We start from the raw sequence: 15,060 nt of genomic DNA, 5'->3' as shown, positions 1-15,060 counted from the left end.
AAGACGGGATAGAGTCTGCGCCTCAAAGCTGAACTACACTTGCCTACACTGGGTTGGCCAACCAAAAGGGATACGAGATCTCAAGCAGAAGTCTGGCACATCCACACAGGACATGTATCCCAGCCGCCTCTCGGTCTCGGTTTCTATCAACTGCGACAGTGTCTATGAGACTACCGCTGAATGCTGAAGGCATCGATGTAAGCAAAACTGAATGAAATGCGCATGAAACCCAAGCTTAGCACATGGGCCGCTGTGCACGAGCATTTACCGATGTTCGAGCCCGACTTTGCCAATTGATTCTTCACAACCATTTAACAACTTTGACGGTACCCAAGGTAGGTATCTGAAAGGCTAGTGGAATGACTCGTGGAAGACACAACTATCAAGAATGTCATAGCGGACACACAACACGTTTAAATGCTACAGGAGTTTCGCCAGCTGTTTTCCCGAGAATGAGTGCTTTTAAACAAAGAAGTAATTCCGTAGCGCATCTCGGCCCAGCGCACAAGCAAGTGTACAGACTGGGGCAGTGTCTCCGGCCTCGTGTCCAAAAGTGGCTAACAAAACCGCCGTCTGGTGTTCCTTGCAGGGGCGATCAAGTACTTAGCTTGAGTACGAGACAAGTCTTGTTCTTATTCGTGCTCGTAGGGATTATGGCGGAAGGGTCTTTTAGGTACCCATGACTAGCCTAGCTAAACCCCAGTAGCGGAAACTACGCGCGCCGGTAAACATAAAAGAGCCAAGCTCTTTACGTGCCCGCCTTCAAAGGGTTTAGCGCAAAACTGTACACATTTTGTATTTCCGAGGGGTCTTGTGGTTGGGTCCAGGGGAAACCCCCACACTGCAGTACACCTACTTGATTGTCAGACCCGCACCAGCGTTCTTTAAATCTCACTGGCCCCAACATGCAGAGAGTCGGGATTATTTGTCGCTCTCTGACGTCGTATGGTGATTTGGAAGATGCCGTGGACACTAGATGCCATCACCAGCGACGGCAGCCGGGCCTCGGCCGAACAGCGAGGGACGGGAACTTTTCAAGTCTTGAGACGGCTGACATTTCCCCGAAGAATACAGGCTCTTCTTGCCGTCATTCTCACAATCTTCGTATTTGCTACGACCATTCTGTTTCTAGGACCTGAGAATCGACCTGCTCCTATCAACGATTTTATCGAATCACCACCCTGGCAGCCATATTGGACAACGGAGCAACTTGAACCCAAGTTTGCTTACGCTCAGTACGCGACGAGTCTCGACTACCTGTGCAATGCGGTGTGTTGAATACGGAACTCGAAGGGAAAAAAATCACTAATTGTTTTGTTTTTAAGGTGATCAACTTCGGACGCTTGCGGCGCTATGGCGCAAAGGAAGACTTGGTTCTTATTCACCCTAAAGGATGGCTTGAAGGAGTGAGTTACGAAGACCCAGAGCTACATATCGTTGCTTTGCTAACAAAACTATTTCTACCAAGTCGTCTCGTGAGGCAAAGGCTTTAGTGAAACTCAAAGAAGAACGACCGGAAATCCACATGCGAGCTTTCGATGTTATCTCGACGACCAAGGGCGACGCCACCTGGCGGGAGAGCTTGACGAAGTTTCACGCCTTTGCGCTTACTGAATGGACCCGAGTCCTCGCCTTCGATTCCGATTCACTCGTCCTGAACAAGATGGATCACTACTTCCTCAGCCCGGCAGCCCCCGTCGCCGTCCCGAGAGCATACTGGCTTAACGAGAGGAGCACCGACATCGCGAAGCAAGTTCTCGGATCACATGTCATGCTCATCGAACCGAACGAAGGACGTTACAAGAAGATTATGGATGAGGCTCTGCGATCCGGAGACTTCGACATGGAGGTTGTCAATCACATGTTCAAGGACTCAGCAATGATTCTTCCCCATCGCCGTCTCGCTTTGTTAACTGGGGAGTTTCGCGCCAAGGACCATACAAAGTATTTGGCACCCGAAGAAGACGAGGAGTGGAATGCTATGGGAGAGGTCTCGAGGTCGTTCCTGGTCCACTTCAGTGACTGGCCTTTGCCAAAGCCATGGCTGCCGAGAACGAAACAGCAGTGGGAAGCATCCTTACCGGAATGCCGGGATGATGATGTCGAGAGAGAAGATCGGCCCAGGTGCGCGGACCGCGTTATGTGGTCTGGCTTTTACGAAGACTACGACAGAGAAAGGTCTCAGCAGTGTAAGATCGTGGAAGGGTAAGGTAGAATAAATTCAGATGGGTCTCATCTTGAATGATACATTCGTGCAGGCCTCGGCGATACGTGTATATGTAAGTCTAACAATACATTTATTCTAGTGTGCTAGCATGGTTTTGCTACCCGGAGCTTTTGATGCTGCTGTTTGTGTCCAAGCCAATGTTTTATATTACAAGAGAACATTCATGTTGTTGCGATTCATAATAACTTCCAACATGAATCAGCTAGGAATGTTTGCTGTGTGCTTCCAACAACTCAAACAGTGTCTTCTGCGGGCTTCTTTTGAAGCCTCCTGCGGATGAAGTTAGGAAAAAAAGGAATCGAGAATCCTGTCTGCGTAGCTCCACTAATATGCTCTGTATCCACTTCGTCTCGCTTTGGTGGTTCCACTAATTTGTCTATCGACCCAAACTTACTATCGTACCATTCGATAGCCCTCTCAAGATTCAGTGTGAGGACTCCCAGAACGACGGTAAGAGCTATGTATGAGACATAGACGTTGAACACAAAAATCCCAGCCTGAATGATTGTTCCTGCTAGAGCCAATGGAGAGAAGACTTGAAGCTGCGACGCAAATGGTTATGTCAGCAAGACTACGAGGGTCTCGATAGTGACTGTCAAATCTGAAGGTATGTGTACTAACAATTGTGACATTGATGTACTGTAGTCTGATGGCTCGGCCTTCATCTACCGCAATATGCATTCCTAACTGTGTAGATTGAGACGTTGTCAGCACGCAGCCTTTCCAATCAACGTTGACTGATAACTTGCCTGTGCCTTGAAGTCTTTGACTGTGGCCTGAAGATGATTTAGCCCCTCTACAACGTTTTCCATCTCTTCAATTGAGTCAGAAATTTCCCAAAGAAACTTTTGGACTTTCCTCGAAATGTCCTTGTTTTCTTGGATGTTGAATTCGTTCCGACCAGCCTCAAGAAAACGCTTCAGGCAGCTCACAAGCGTGCAAAGCTTGGTCACTAATTCGGTCAAAAGGATGCTGGTTTGCTTGAACCAAGCCTCGCTATACTCAAGATTTGCACTATCGCCCTTCGCAGTACCCAGGTTTGTGTTCTTTCTTTTTAGCGGGATGTGTGGATCCGACAACTGTTGCACGATGGTGCTGGTGTCAGTACAAATTTGCCAGTGACCATCTTTCCCAGAATTCCCCGTGGATATGCGATCCTGTTGTTATCAATCGATTTACACTTACATATTCTTTAGTGAGCTCGCGAAGTTTGCACACGACGTTGCTCCATTCTTCCTGGACTCTCTTAACGCGAATTGTAGCCACCCATAGAAAATATTCGCGGGGATCCTTAACCAATTTGACATCAACAGGCAGTTCTCCTATCGCAATAGGGTCAAAGTCTCGAGAGAATTCATCGTCGTCATCGTCCGCAGCGTTGTAGTGAGCCAGCATGAAAGGGTTGTCGGCGTCAGTGTCGTCTTCAAAATAACAGTCAACAGCAGAAAACGCTGTCCACCCTTTGATATCCCAGCCGATCAAACAGAACGAGGTTTGAGACTCATACAAAAAGTCAGTCTCTGTCAAGGGAGGCTTTAAGGCCTTTGTCGCGGAAAGAAATGACAGGTTGAGTGAGTCTCGGAGTGGGGTTCCGTCAGATGTCTGCCGGGGGTCTTTCCTTGCTTTCTTCCCTCGGAGCCATACCGGGCACGGCAGATGAAACTCCAAGATGTAAGCCCCGGCCGTCTGTGAGCAACAATATGTCAGTCACCCGATAGCCTTTATCTGGTATACGACACCAACACCATACCTACCGTCTCTCTGATGCCAATGGCGGCATCACCATCGAGATGCTTGCGAATGAAATCGCGGACAACTGGTTTTTGTTCTGTCGAAGCCCTCAAGGTCAAAACACCAAGAGAATCTCGACAGGGGTTTTGCAAATGACTTCGAAAATGGATGTTAACAGAGGACAGAGTCAGGTAGTATCGGATATTTGTGATTGACTTACATCCTTCGACGGACGGCGTCGACCATTCCTTTGACGTCGGCGCGCTAGAGAAATCGATTTGTCAGTATTACTCAAACCTTTTGTAGCCGACGCGAGTTACCGCGTAGACAGAAAAATACGGGATGCCTACATTTAGCAATGTGACCTCGCCGAACTTTTCGATTGACATTCGCCCACTGTAAGGTCGAGCCACGTTGTCGTGGTTCACGTCATGAAGCCAGACAGATTCGCCTTTTGAGAGGCCCAGTTTCGCTTCGCGGAGGTGCTCCAGAAATTGAGGTCCAAATAGTCGGCCAAATGTGGACTTTTCGTACCCAAGGCGCGGGGGCTTGTCGGGAGCATCCAAAAACAAATTGAGTAAACTATGGGCAGTCCTTTCCGACGTAACATCGCTCAATGCGTCGACAATATCGTCGACCCATGAGATATCCGAGGTTCTAGTGGTCACAGGTCGTTTCCAATTGATACGACGCGGACGACGCCGTGAGAAGGAGGAAGACATCTCGATAGTATCATGTTGACCCAAGCAATGAAGATGCAGGGTTGATCAGTTATCATTTGGAGAACTAAGATCATGATGAGTTGGCGGGCAGCTTCACAGGCTGGCAAGGCCTAATATAGAAGTTCCTTGCATCATAAGAAGCTGCGATGCAGCTTTGAAGCATGACTGTTTTTGACACGTAGCATTGCGTTTACGCTGGAGTGTGCATGTCGAATCGATTGGGCCGACGACTGAAGTCTGTGTCATTGCAAAAGAGAGGCGGACAGTACATGATTGGGTTTTTGGGTTGAACCTGGTGCGGGCAACTATCTCTGGCACTGCTCGTTCCGACCGCCCCATGCCATACGTTGGGCACGGCGATAGCTGCGTTGGGAGGAAGTGTTCATCTGTGCGGTAATGAGCGCAGAACCTGCCATCAGGCCGAAATGGGCATTCATACGTTGGCTTGGTCGGAGGCCTCAGAGTCAGCTGCTCATCGGTATAAGTACGCTGCAGGCTGCCCGTATGATCAAAACGAGTGCTGGCAACTTTCGGTATGCTGACCGCTCGTCAAAGGGGCGACCGATCGATCCAACCACAACGCAAGGCAACCCGAGGCAATGACGCCAATAAGTACCCAGAAAACCGACACCAGACACACCTCGGATACTAACTCGTCCACCAAATCGAGTCTCGATTACCCTGGCCATTTCAATCGAACCTCTCGTGGGTGCTCTCCTTGACTCATGCCGCATTTGCAGCCTCGAAAAGATGCGATGTTGAATTGGAGGTTTTAGGCAGCAACTGAACATAGATTTGCCTTAATGGGGAAGGTTGTCCCGCCAAAGATATTCAGGGCGGAGACCCATGACGCGATAGCCGATGGAGGAGGGTCTTTCACCACGAGGGGGGCACGGTTGTGCCCTCTAGATTCTGAGAGGAAGATAAAACCAATACCCTCACTCACCGAAAGTGCAAATCATGTGCTGTCGCATTCAAGCAGGTCTGCGGCATCAGACTTGGCACGTCCAATGACAGATAGGTTAGCTGTGGGTGCATGCACTGGTTGGTCCATCTTAGTGGTTGAGCGGCCAATTCTGTGATGTAAGACAGCGCATTATGGAAGTCTTCGAAGAGGTGGATGCCACGTCTGAGATGTCAGCCTCACGGTGCCATTGGATGGCATGTTCGCAGAATTTATCCGTAGCACAAAAGGAGGACGGCAGTACAGGGTCTGAAGCCGAGGCTCGGAGCCGATTTTGGTACGCATCCAACCCCAGCCCAGAGGGGATTAATGGTGGATCGGGTTCAGCCGGGTCGCGGTCCCACCATCACGGCAACTTTAAGACATCTGCCTCACAGGATTGATAAAGTAGCACGATAATCAACTGCAATTTTCTCATATATTAACCCAATCTGCCCTTTCCGACAAAGGCGTCAGATTCTCTCGAGTAATCATCCCGAGTCATCATTTGCCAGGTTTCATTATACGGTGAATGAAACCCTGGTCAGTTGTTAGCATAGCCAACAGGCGGTTGATGTCCTACCTGTGCTGAACATATGATCCAAAATTATACCACACAATCCAGATAGCCCACATCCTCCATCTATGTACAACACGTACTTTTGTGGGAAAGACTTTTCAAAACATCAACAAAAGAAAGAATCCCTGAAGTGCTGCCCCCGGCATGAAATCAAGGTACATCTACCCGTCGCTCGACTACCATATTATGGGCGAGTCAACAATCTCCGACTTTTCCTGTAGACAACAAAAGAAACGATGTTTTTGTAAACCCTTAGTGCACTCAAGCTTGAAAAAAATACTGAATGGCCTCGAGACATCTCAGTCCGCCTCCGCGACTCGAGTCGATATTGTTGCAGAGGAGAGCGAGATTCGTTGACATCATGAACAGGCCAGAAGACAGATATCAACGTCCAAGATCAAACCATTTATAGGCACCCCAGGCAGTAAGCTGTTGAGGAAATCTGACGCCTTGTGGCAGCACGTAGTGTACTGTCATTGGTGCTTCACTCGACCAGTTGTTCTTGGCTTCATTGGCAACCACGTCGCATGCGGCTAAGCTGGTTGTACACTCTCAAGGTCACACTCTCACTTTAGTGACAGGACAATAGGCGCAGCGAGGAATTCCGCAGTTGCGACAACCGTCGTATCTGATGGGGTTTGAGCCTTGCCCACATTGACACTATTCTCACGTTAGTTTTGGAAGTATCGGTTGATTGAGTCTGTGACGAACGCATTGCCAGATGTATACTTGTTTTCTCTTTGGAGCGATCTCATGGTATCCAGCATCAAAGTTATCAATGTGCTCCCGGGGGCCAAACACCAATGGGTCTTCTGTCCTAGGGCATTTGGGGCTGAGACTTTGGCCAATCCCAGCCCCGGCGAGCCACATGAAATCGGACGAGATGGTCTGGTGTAGTGGCTTAGGATCAGAGCATCCGATGCAGTCAGGGGTAACTAATCGGTCGGGTGAGAGAAACCGCGATCCCTCAGGCTGGGGCGGGCGCTGCGAGACGCAAATGCGGCGTTCCCCGAGCCGGCGGCAGAAGGTGTGGTTCGCCACGGAAGCAGACGTTTCCGTCAATAATAACGTTTTGCCGCCGCCTAATTGCCGTGGGAGCCTTTGCGTTTCCAAAATGCGAACCTTGTACTGGTTGTGTATGTTGTCCGCTTGTTGTGATGCCATGTCATCATTCCTGATGGCATGATTACCACAAACCCCTCCTCCTTGCTTCGCCTGTTCGTCACGTGAACAGAACTGCGGCGCCACAACCAGTGGCTGTGCCGCGCCTCGGAGCAATGTAACTGGGCCCCTGGCTCCGTGATCCCGTGACTTCATCCCAGGCGGCATCACATAAAAACCCCCCGAAAAGCGCCTGTTGCTTGAATGCCGAAATGAGGGTATTCCCAAAGGTATTTTTGGATTTTGAGTAGTGTTTTGTTGTGTTCCGATCAGCCCTGGTGTGCCGTTTCTGCGCCTAGTTGTATGCAAAGCCCTGTAATCTTCAAGCGAGCTACTATTGGTCGATGGTCAGACCGCCAGATTATTGATTGCCAGCGAAGTATAAAATAGTATACCGCGATTGGAAGATCCCAGAGATTTTAATGGGCATGGCCAATGACTTTTAACACTTGATAGCGGCTTCCCAGGAATGGTCAGAGATTGCTTCGCGTAGCTGGGGAGCCGTCATCGGCTCTTGATATGTGGAAGCAGGCCCAGCCTTCAAGCTCCCTAGATACATGTCTCGGCCATTTTGATGTTTTGATCACCATATGGACAAAGCACGCTGAATGCCCAGGCCTGGTTCCGAGAAGCGGAGAGACAAGTTGACGAGGTGTCTTGGGAGGCTGCAGGCGGCAAGACTTGCTAGCAACATTGGAAACGAAACAACCCTGTCTTGGGTTCAGGTTTTCGGATCTTGGGTTTCACTGCTCATGGAGAGCTTTCACTCGCCCGAGAACTGCCTTAAGTAAGACTGTTTTGTTCATCACGAATATCATACAAAAAGGACATCAAAGTTAGATTAAAAAAATTTGAAATCTGTTTAATGACAAATTGTCTTTAGAAATGGCAAGACAATGGGCTACGAGTTATGTCATACTTTACGTCAGTGATCTACGGGCTATGTTCATCAAAATTTTACCGCTTCCTTTGGTGCTAATATCCGAGTTTGCCTTTGATGAAGGTCTCGGCCGTTAGGGTCGCACAAGAAATAATTATGTGGTTCCCGCTCAATTGGAGGACGAGCTTACATGCATGAAATGAAACAGGAACCTTGTGCGACGTCCCACAGTCAAAATTATCGTATTGACGGCTGATCCCCTTGCCCTGTATTTGACGGTAAATCGCAGTAATTGCCAAGCCTGTATCATATTGATTCTTTCCTAGATGGCTACCATTCACAAGTCAACAAGGAAGCGGTTTGAACAGGATTCAAATAAAAGCAATGGCAGGCACACGTGCAATACATCTATCAGGTTGAAAAGGGAGAAAACATGTTAGAACGTTGTGTTGGGTTTATTATTTTCACAACCAGCCTCAAAACGACTTTCTTGCTACCCAAAATTGCGCGGAGTATGCATTCTCTGTCAGGGCCATCTCGTTGAACCCGTATACCGCTCTTTTACCCCTGACTACCTCACCTTCGAACGTGATCTCCCCACACATCCCTGTTGTTTTCATGAGCTCGAAGCCCATGGTCTTGGCGATCGATATTATCTCATCCAACGACAGTTGCACGAAAGGGCCAGTTCCCCAAAGCAATGGCCCAAAGTTGATCCAATAACCTCCCGGCTTGAGAGCTGCGTGGATAACGTCGAAGTAGCTCATGACATTCCTTGCAGTGTCGATGAAAAAGTGCGTGATGATGGCATCGTACTCTCCTTTGTGACTCTTGAACTGTGTGACAAAGTCACCTTCAACGAGGAGTACAGAGCTGGCGTTTACTCGCGCATCAGGGAAGGAAACCCCGCGAAACATATCGTCATTAGTCGCGTGATGAGACCAGCTGTCTATGAACGGGTGAACCGACTTGGCACCTGGTCGTGGATGCGCCTCGAGAAATCGATAAGCGAGGTTCATGAACATCGACCACTCATTGATGGTAACATCGATGCCGCCCAGCGAGGCAATCTCGTGACCCAAACGGCCGATCCCGGAGCCCGGGAGTAACACCTTCATGTCTTTGTCTGACCTGTCAGGGAAGAGGGACTCCATTGTGCTCAGAATGCAAGGGAACGCGTCCTCGCGCTCTCCTCGGCCCGATGTAGACCAGTCTCTCACAAAGTGCTTCAACGCCTGAGAGACACTGACTCTATCGGCAAGCTGATTGGCGGCGTCCTTGGCCTTACTGTGTGCAGCCAGCTCCTCGTGTGAGACGCCGTAGTACTCAAGCGCGGCTTCGACGATCTCGTTGCATAATTCCTGATTCAGATCGTGCAGTGTTTCAGCCGTCTCGAACTTCTTAGAGTACCCGATCGTCTTTTCCAGCACCTACGCAAGTCGACCGGTCAGTAACAGTTGGACACGCCGGTGGAGGCGGAAGGGCACTTGCTTTCTTCTGGGCCTTCGACACGTGGGTGTACAGGTCTTTCCATCGGTTGAGTTCCGCCATCTGTCTTGCCTTGTAACGGCTGAACCCAAAGAGCGCCTCCATCAGACGGTGACGAGGATGATTAGTGTCCCATTTGCCATGAGACTTGCTCAAGCGCTTCATGAGATTCTTCTTCTCTTGCTCATGACGGGGCCTGGGCTTATCCGGGACGTCCTCCATGGTGACGATCACTTCATGAACCTCAACGAGTGAGGCAATGGGAGTCTTCCTCAATGTTAGTGAAATTAGGTGTATGGTTCCATGTGCCCCACTGAGAGATACACCGAGATTGCAGCGGCAGACTCACCGAGACCAGGTTTGCTCTCTGCGCGACATCGCCTCCTGCCACGTCTGCCACATTCTTATCGACCAGACCACTTTGCAGCTGAGACTCGATTTCTGAACAAAGACCTTCGCTGGCAAAGCTCGTGAGCAGCCACGCGATCGATTGAGACAGTCTCATGGTGCTGGTGGGGGTGAGTGAAGTCCTAGTCTCGATCGAGACGTGTTGGCCAAAACAAGACAGCCAGTGAAGCGACCGTCCTCAAACAGGAAACAAGAAGATTTCTAAGTCTGTATTTTTGAGATAAGTGAGAGGTGATTGTGGTGATTGAGGCTGAGATTTGTAAAATCTGAATTACGCGCAATGTTATGAGACCGAGAACCCTGATGGCCGCCAAGACCACCAACGTGAAAAATCACCACCAACGGCCCAGCCGACATGCGACATTTCTCTTGGATGCTAATCCCGCTGCAAAAGTTCCCGCAAGTGCCCCATATTTCTCCTCTTTAGTCGTCACTTTCATAATCATGTTTTACCTCAGTTCCCCCTCTCAGCGTCCGCCGTCAGAATCTCATTCAACCGGTCGCGCTTCACGCAGTTCTCCAACGCAAAGCTCGCCGCCAGCTCCTCCAACTCGGCCTCCGTCTTCCCTTTGAACAGCTCCGCAAACTCCCAGCCGTGGTACTCGCTCATCAAGCACTCCCTCACCACGCGCTCGACCTGGCGGTCAAACGTCCACGTCTTGGGGTACTTCTTCTTGTGCAGGTGCTCCGGCAGCGTCGACTTCAGCTTCGCGATGAAGGGCCCGTACACCTCGTCGTCGATGCCGCTCTTGTCGGCGCAGCCCCAGAAGTCGAGACCGAGTCGCTGCTTCTTCTCGACGAAGGGCCGGATGAGGCGCATGTAGGGGCTCTCCGGGTCGACGTAGACCATGCCCTGGTAGCCGACGTCCTTGTACAGCCAGATGCTCCACGAGATGCCGCCGAACTCGCGGTAGATCTCGAGCTGCTCCTTGAGCAGCGCGAAGCGCTTCTCGTTGGTCGCGGCGGCGTTGGCGTCCGTCGCGGGGTCCTGGTAGACGGGGCCCCACTCGCCGTTCCAGATGGGCACGCCGGCCTTCTGCATGAACTCGACCTTGCGCTTGAGGCTGGCGCGGAGCTTCTGCTTCTGGGCGTCGGTGCCGTCGTACTGCTCGGGCAGGGGGAAGCCGTAGAGGCTGTAGTCGTGGCAGCTGTAGACGCTATTGGGGAGGGTCTTTGCTGGGTCGAAGGCGGAGAAGTCCATGGCGTAGGTGTTGCCGTCCAGGAAGAGGATGTGGTCGGGATCGATGGCGCGGATGGCCTTCTCGGCGCGCTCGTACCAAGCGATAAGGCGGGTGTGCTTGGGGTCTGCGGGCTCGTTGAGGGGGTTGTAGCCCGCGATAACCTTGTTGCCCTTGTAATGGGTGGCGAGGGCCTCCCAGAGCTGGACGGCGCGGTCTTGGAAGTCCTTGAACTCCCAGAACAGGGCCCTTGAGATGCCGGAATCGCTGTGCCAGTCCTGATTCTGACCGCCTGGTACAGCGTGGAGGTCGAGGATGACGTAGATGTTGTACTTGGCGCAGAAGTTGACAACCCGGTCGAGCAGCTCGAAGCCGGACTTCTTGATCACGCTCGGGTTGTCGTCGTCCATGAAGTGGCGGTAGTTGAAGGGCACGCGCAGGCAGTTGAGGCCTAATGATGCGAAGAGGGCGGCATCTGCCTCTGTGAAGTAGTAGTGAAGGAGACGGGAGAAGAAGAAGTCGGCCTTCTCCTTGCCGAGGACCTCTGTTAGGGCTTCGCGGTGCTCGTGCTCGTGACCGGTGTAGCCTGTGATGAAGTTCTCCATGTTGTGCATGCCGCCCGTGGCAGCGCCCTTGAGAATGACTTCTTCACCATTCTCGTTGACGATCTTGGTGCCGCTGACGCGGAGCATCGTGCAGGGGGGGTTGGGTGTGGTAGGTGACATGATTGCGGATGTGGTCTGAGGTTTGGTTTGGCCTGCAGAGCCTCTTGATCTTCTCGAGGGGAGTCCTTTATACCCGGGTCATAGCACCTAGCCCAACGGCCCGGGAAACGGTCCCGATTATTGGGCCGTAGGGCGTCGTTGGACTCTTTTGTCATCGCGCATCAGGTGGTGAGGAGTCTCGGATTCTTAAGTGCGACACTCCGCGATGGAGGGTGGAAGTGGGTCGTGTCCGGAACGCGTTCCCCAGTTATTCGGGACGCCAGACTGGATGAACCCGGATCTGGGGTACAGACACCCGCGCGTGACAAAGAGCAGGGATTGCAGCGGGGAGTTGGCGGGGGAGCTAGTTGTTCCGAGTGAGCTCACTCCCGATGCTCGACCCAGCAGTCGGGTTGCTTTAGAGAGGTCACATCGGCTCCGTTTCAAAGCTTCGTATGCCGAGCGTCGATCGAGGATGTATTTAGGCTGAATTGCTATGTGGGGTGATTCAAGGCTTTTACCCGTGAATCTGGACCATTGTCTATGATCCTAGATGATATGCCGATGGGGACGTCCCGGATGCAAGCGCGCGTGCTTCCCTCAATAGCGTCCGTATCTTTGACATCTGTGGAACCTCACCTTGCCAGAATGCGAGTAGGTCAACGGTCCCATCGACGCCAGTTTCCCAACCAGGAGGCATCTGACAGATTCCCTCTGAGCCATTGCCACCCCTTGTCTCGATAAACATAGCGGCCGCCGTCAGGACTAACGCACTTCGTGAACAAGACCTCATGAGAGGTAGTGTTCCATGGTGGCGGTGATAGTATCCCGGTTGGTTCACTCTCAGGCGTTCAAGATGAATTTCAAGACCTTTTTGCGCAAAAGCAATGCAACTATCTGGCAGGGGCCCGCTTATACAGCTCGGATTCGCGCCCAGGCTGTCGAGATACGCAGTGATGAACGGCCAGTAAATGTTCTCAAACAGATTTATGGCGTGTCCTCTGAGCACGAATCTGCACACGTCGTCCTGTTCTGGAGGTTCATTGAACGACAGGCCGGGTGTAAGTGACGCGATCCAGCCTCGTGCCTGTTCCTCATACTGCGGGACTGCCTCGGTCAGGGCTGCGAGATATGCTTGGCGCGTGGGATGCTCTTTCTGGAGACCCACCATCTCGGCGCTAATCCGAGACGCGAGTCTGCGGAGAGATATCTCGGAGAGGTAAAAGTACCACGACGTCCTCTCACGCGCCAGACGTGGGTCACTAGCAGCCTCGACCTCTGCCCTTGGGGCCGGTGGCGTTGGGAAGAAGGGAGGGTAGAACGCCAGCTCCTTGTCGCTGAGGGAGAAGTCGGGTAAGTAGAGGTCTCCTCTCATCTCCCGCTCGGACTTCCATGAGGACCAGTAGATGGCTTGCTGGAGAGTGTCAATGGAGTAATTGTGTAGCTCGTTGCCCGACTCGACGTAGTTGTGGTAGCGTTGCTGAGATTCAGGGGTAAGGAACGGGAGTTGTTGGCAGCTTGCGAGCGCCTGCACAAAGTACCGCCATGCCTTGACGGGCTGGAAGATGCACATCATGTAAACCCCTGACAGGAAGAGACACTGAGCCGCAATGATGTCGTCCGACGACAGTAGAATCCCGAGTCTCTTCTGAGCCGCCTGGAAGAACGATTGAGCGTTGCCATGGGCCAGGGTTCCGGGCATGGTCTCGTGACTCGGGCCGAAGGGTGTCGCAATGGACCCTAATGCGAAAATCAGGAGAGACAAGCAGGACTCGGCAGACCAGTCGATGCCGTTCATGATTGTCGTCGAAACCATCTTCCTCGTTGCGGTCTCGTCCAGGATGGGATTCTTGACATGGGCATAGCTGAAGAAGCTGTCAAGCAGATCGTTGACCCTTCTTGGCTCCATGTCGAGTGCACCTAGCACTGAAGCCGGCGAGCTCGCAGCGGCGGTGGGGTGATCGACGTGTAGCACACCGTCGTTTTCTGCGGCCTCTCTCGTCATCGTCTGAAATATGTGCCACGACATAACCTCTTCAGGGCCAGGGGGAATAATCATGCCAAGCTGAATTGGAGGCCCCTCCGGCGGCGGGATTTCGAGACGTGGCTCGGCCGGGGCCTCAAGTACCCTCGTCTTATTTGAAGACCCCTCAACCGAGACGGATCTCATCAACTCCTCAAGGTCATCCAGTCGTTCCAAAATCTTGAGACTTGCTGGATCGAAGCTGGACAAGTCGACGGGCGACTGTATGCAGGTCGCCCCGACCTTGAGGCAGAACGAGCACGACGGCTTCAGATTATCGCATTTCGTCCTTCGAGCTCTGCACACCTGGCATGCTCTTACAGCTCTCTTCCGTTGATAGAATGCCGTTCCCCTAGCCGACGGGCGGGTGTTGGCCTTTGTTGATGATTCCGGCTGGCTCCGGTCTGGAACCGACTCTGCAGGCGCCGACGACACGTGGTTTTCCGGGGGAGATGGGTCAGCCATCAGGTAAGAGATAAACTGGGGAAAACAGACGGATTGCAATGGTTCGACTCTGTGGGGAACGCAGCTGGTTTCGTTGTTTGCTGCAACTGACACGGGATGGGTGAGTGATGTGGAAGCTGAAGAAAAACATGGGGAAAACGTCGCGGAATATCGCTCGAGAAAAGACATGCTTCTTCAAGGCCTAGAAAAGGTGCCTAAAGACGCTAATCCGAAACTGGATCGCGGGGAAATTTGCGGGGCACCACACGCTGGAATCGTTCCACACTCTCGGAATTTGCACCTCGGCCAAACGCGGACTCGCGTCGACTGACTTTGGAGCTGAGCGAACCCTTGGCCAGACCTGACTAGGACCGGCCTAGCTTCGCTTGAAGAGTCCGCGGAGTGTCGCACTTTGTGTGTGTTTTTGCTAGCCGTAATTGAGCAAGAAACGACGGTCAGGATGACCTCAGTTGGTAACCAACTTGCATGCCGACTTGCACCCATGCAAGCAACCATCACGAGTCGGCAAGTCCAGTAACCTGACGGCCGGAAACGATGAGCCGGAGTTGGA

General features: G+C 51.9%; 4 protein-coding genes across 4 annotated transcripts; 1 reads left to right on the top strand and 3 right to left on the bottom strand.

Moving 5' to 3' along the window:
• Positions 1-960: 960 nt before the first annotated feature.
• On the top strand, positions 961-2,209 carry GNT1-0 (Glucose N-acetyltransferase 1; the record flags this gene model as incomplete). Its single annotated transcript, XM_037317923.1, has 3 exons — positions 961-1,269; positions 1,326-1,406; positions 1,469-2,209. The coding sequence occupies 3 exons, from the start codon at positions 961-963 to the stop codon at positions 2,207-2,209; spliced, it is 1,131 nt and encodes a 376-aa protein (XP_037183494.1).
• A 6,511-nt stretch (positions 2,210-8,720) lies between these two features.
• Positions 8,721-10,237, bottom strand: CGCA056_v002665 (Carnosine N-methyltransferase; the record flags this gene model as incomplete). The annotated part of the gene is made up of 3 exons (XM_037317922.1): positions 8,721-9,674; positions 9,757-9,999; positions 10,082-10,237. The coding sequence occupies 3 exons, from the start codon at positions 10,235-10,237 to the stop codon at positions 8,721-8,723; spliced, it is 1,353 nt and encodes a 450-aa protein (XP_037183491.1).
• Positions 10,238-10,594: 357 nt separating this feature from the next.
• Xyl5-1 (Beta-xylosidase) lies at positions 10,595-12,043 on the bottom strand (the record flags this gene model as incomplete). The annotated part of the gene is made up of 1 exon (XM_037317921.1): positions 10,595-12,043. The coding sequence occupies one exon, from the start codon at positions 12,041-12,043 to the stop codon at positions 10,595-10,597; it is 1,449 nt and encodes a 482-aa protein (XP_037183492.1).
• A 520-nt stretch (positions 12,044-12,563) lies between these two features.
• On the bottom strand, positions 12,564-14,510 carry OAF3 (Oleate activated transcription factor 3; the record flags this gene model as incomplete). The annotated part of the gene is made up of 1 exon (XM_037317920.1): positions 12,564-14,510. The coding sequence occupies one exon, from the start codon at positions 14,508-14,510 to the stop codon at positions 12,564-12,566; it is 1,947 nt and encodes a 648-aa protein (XP_037183489.1).
• Between the last annotated feature and the right edge of the window lie 550 nt (positions 14,511-15,060).

The sequence above is a fragment of the Colletotrichum aenigma genome (genome assembly GCF_013390185.1).
Source record: "Colletotrichum aenigma strain Cg56 chromosome Unknown KSG_Cg56_contig02, whole genome shotgun sequence".
Classification (NCBI taxonomy): Eukaryota; Fungi; Ascomycota; class Sordariomycetes; order Glomerellales; family Glomerellaceae; genus Colletotrichum; species Colletotrichum aenigma.
This window is presented reverse-complemented; position numbering and strand designations above follow the sequence as displayed.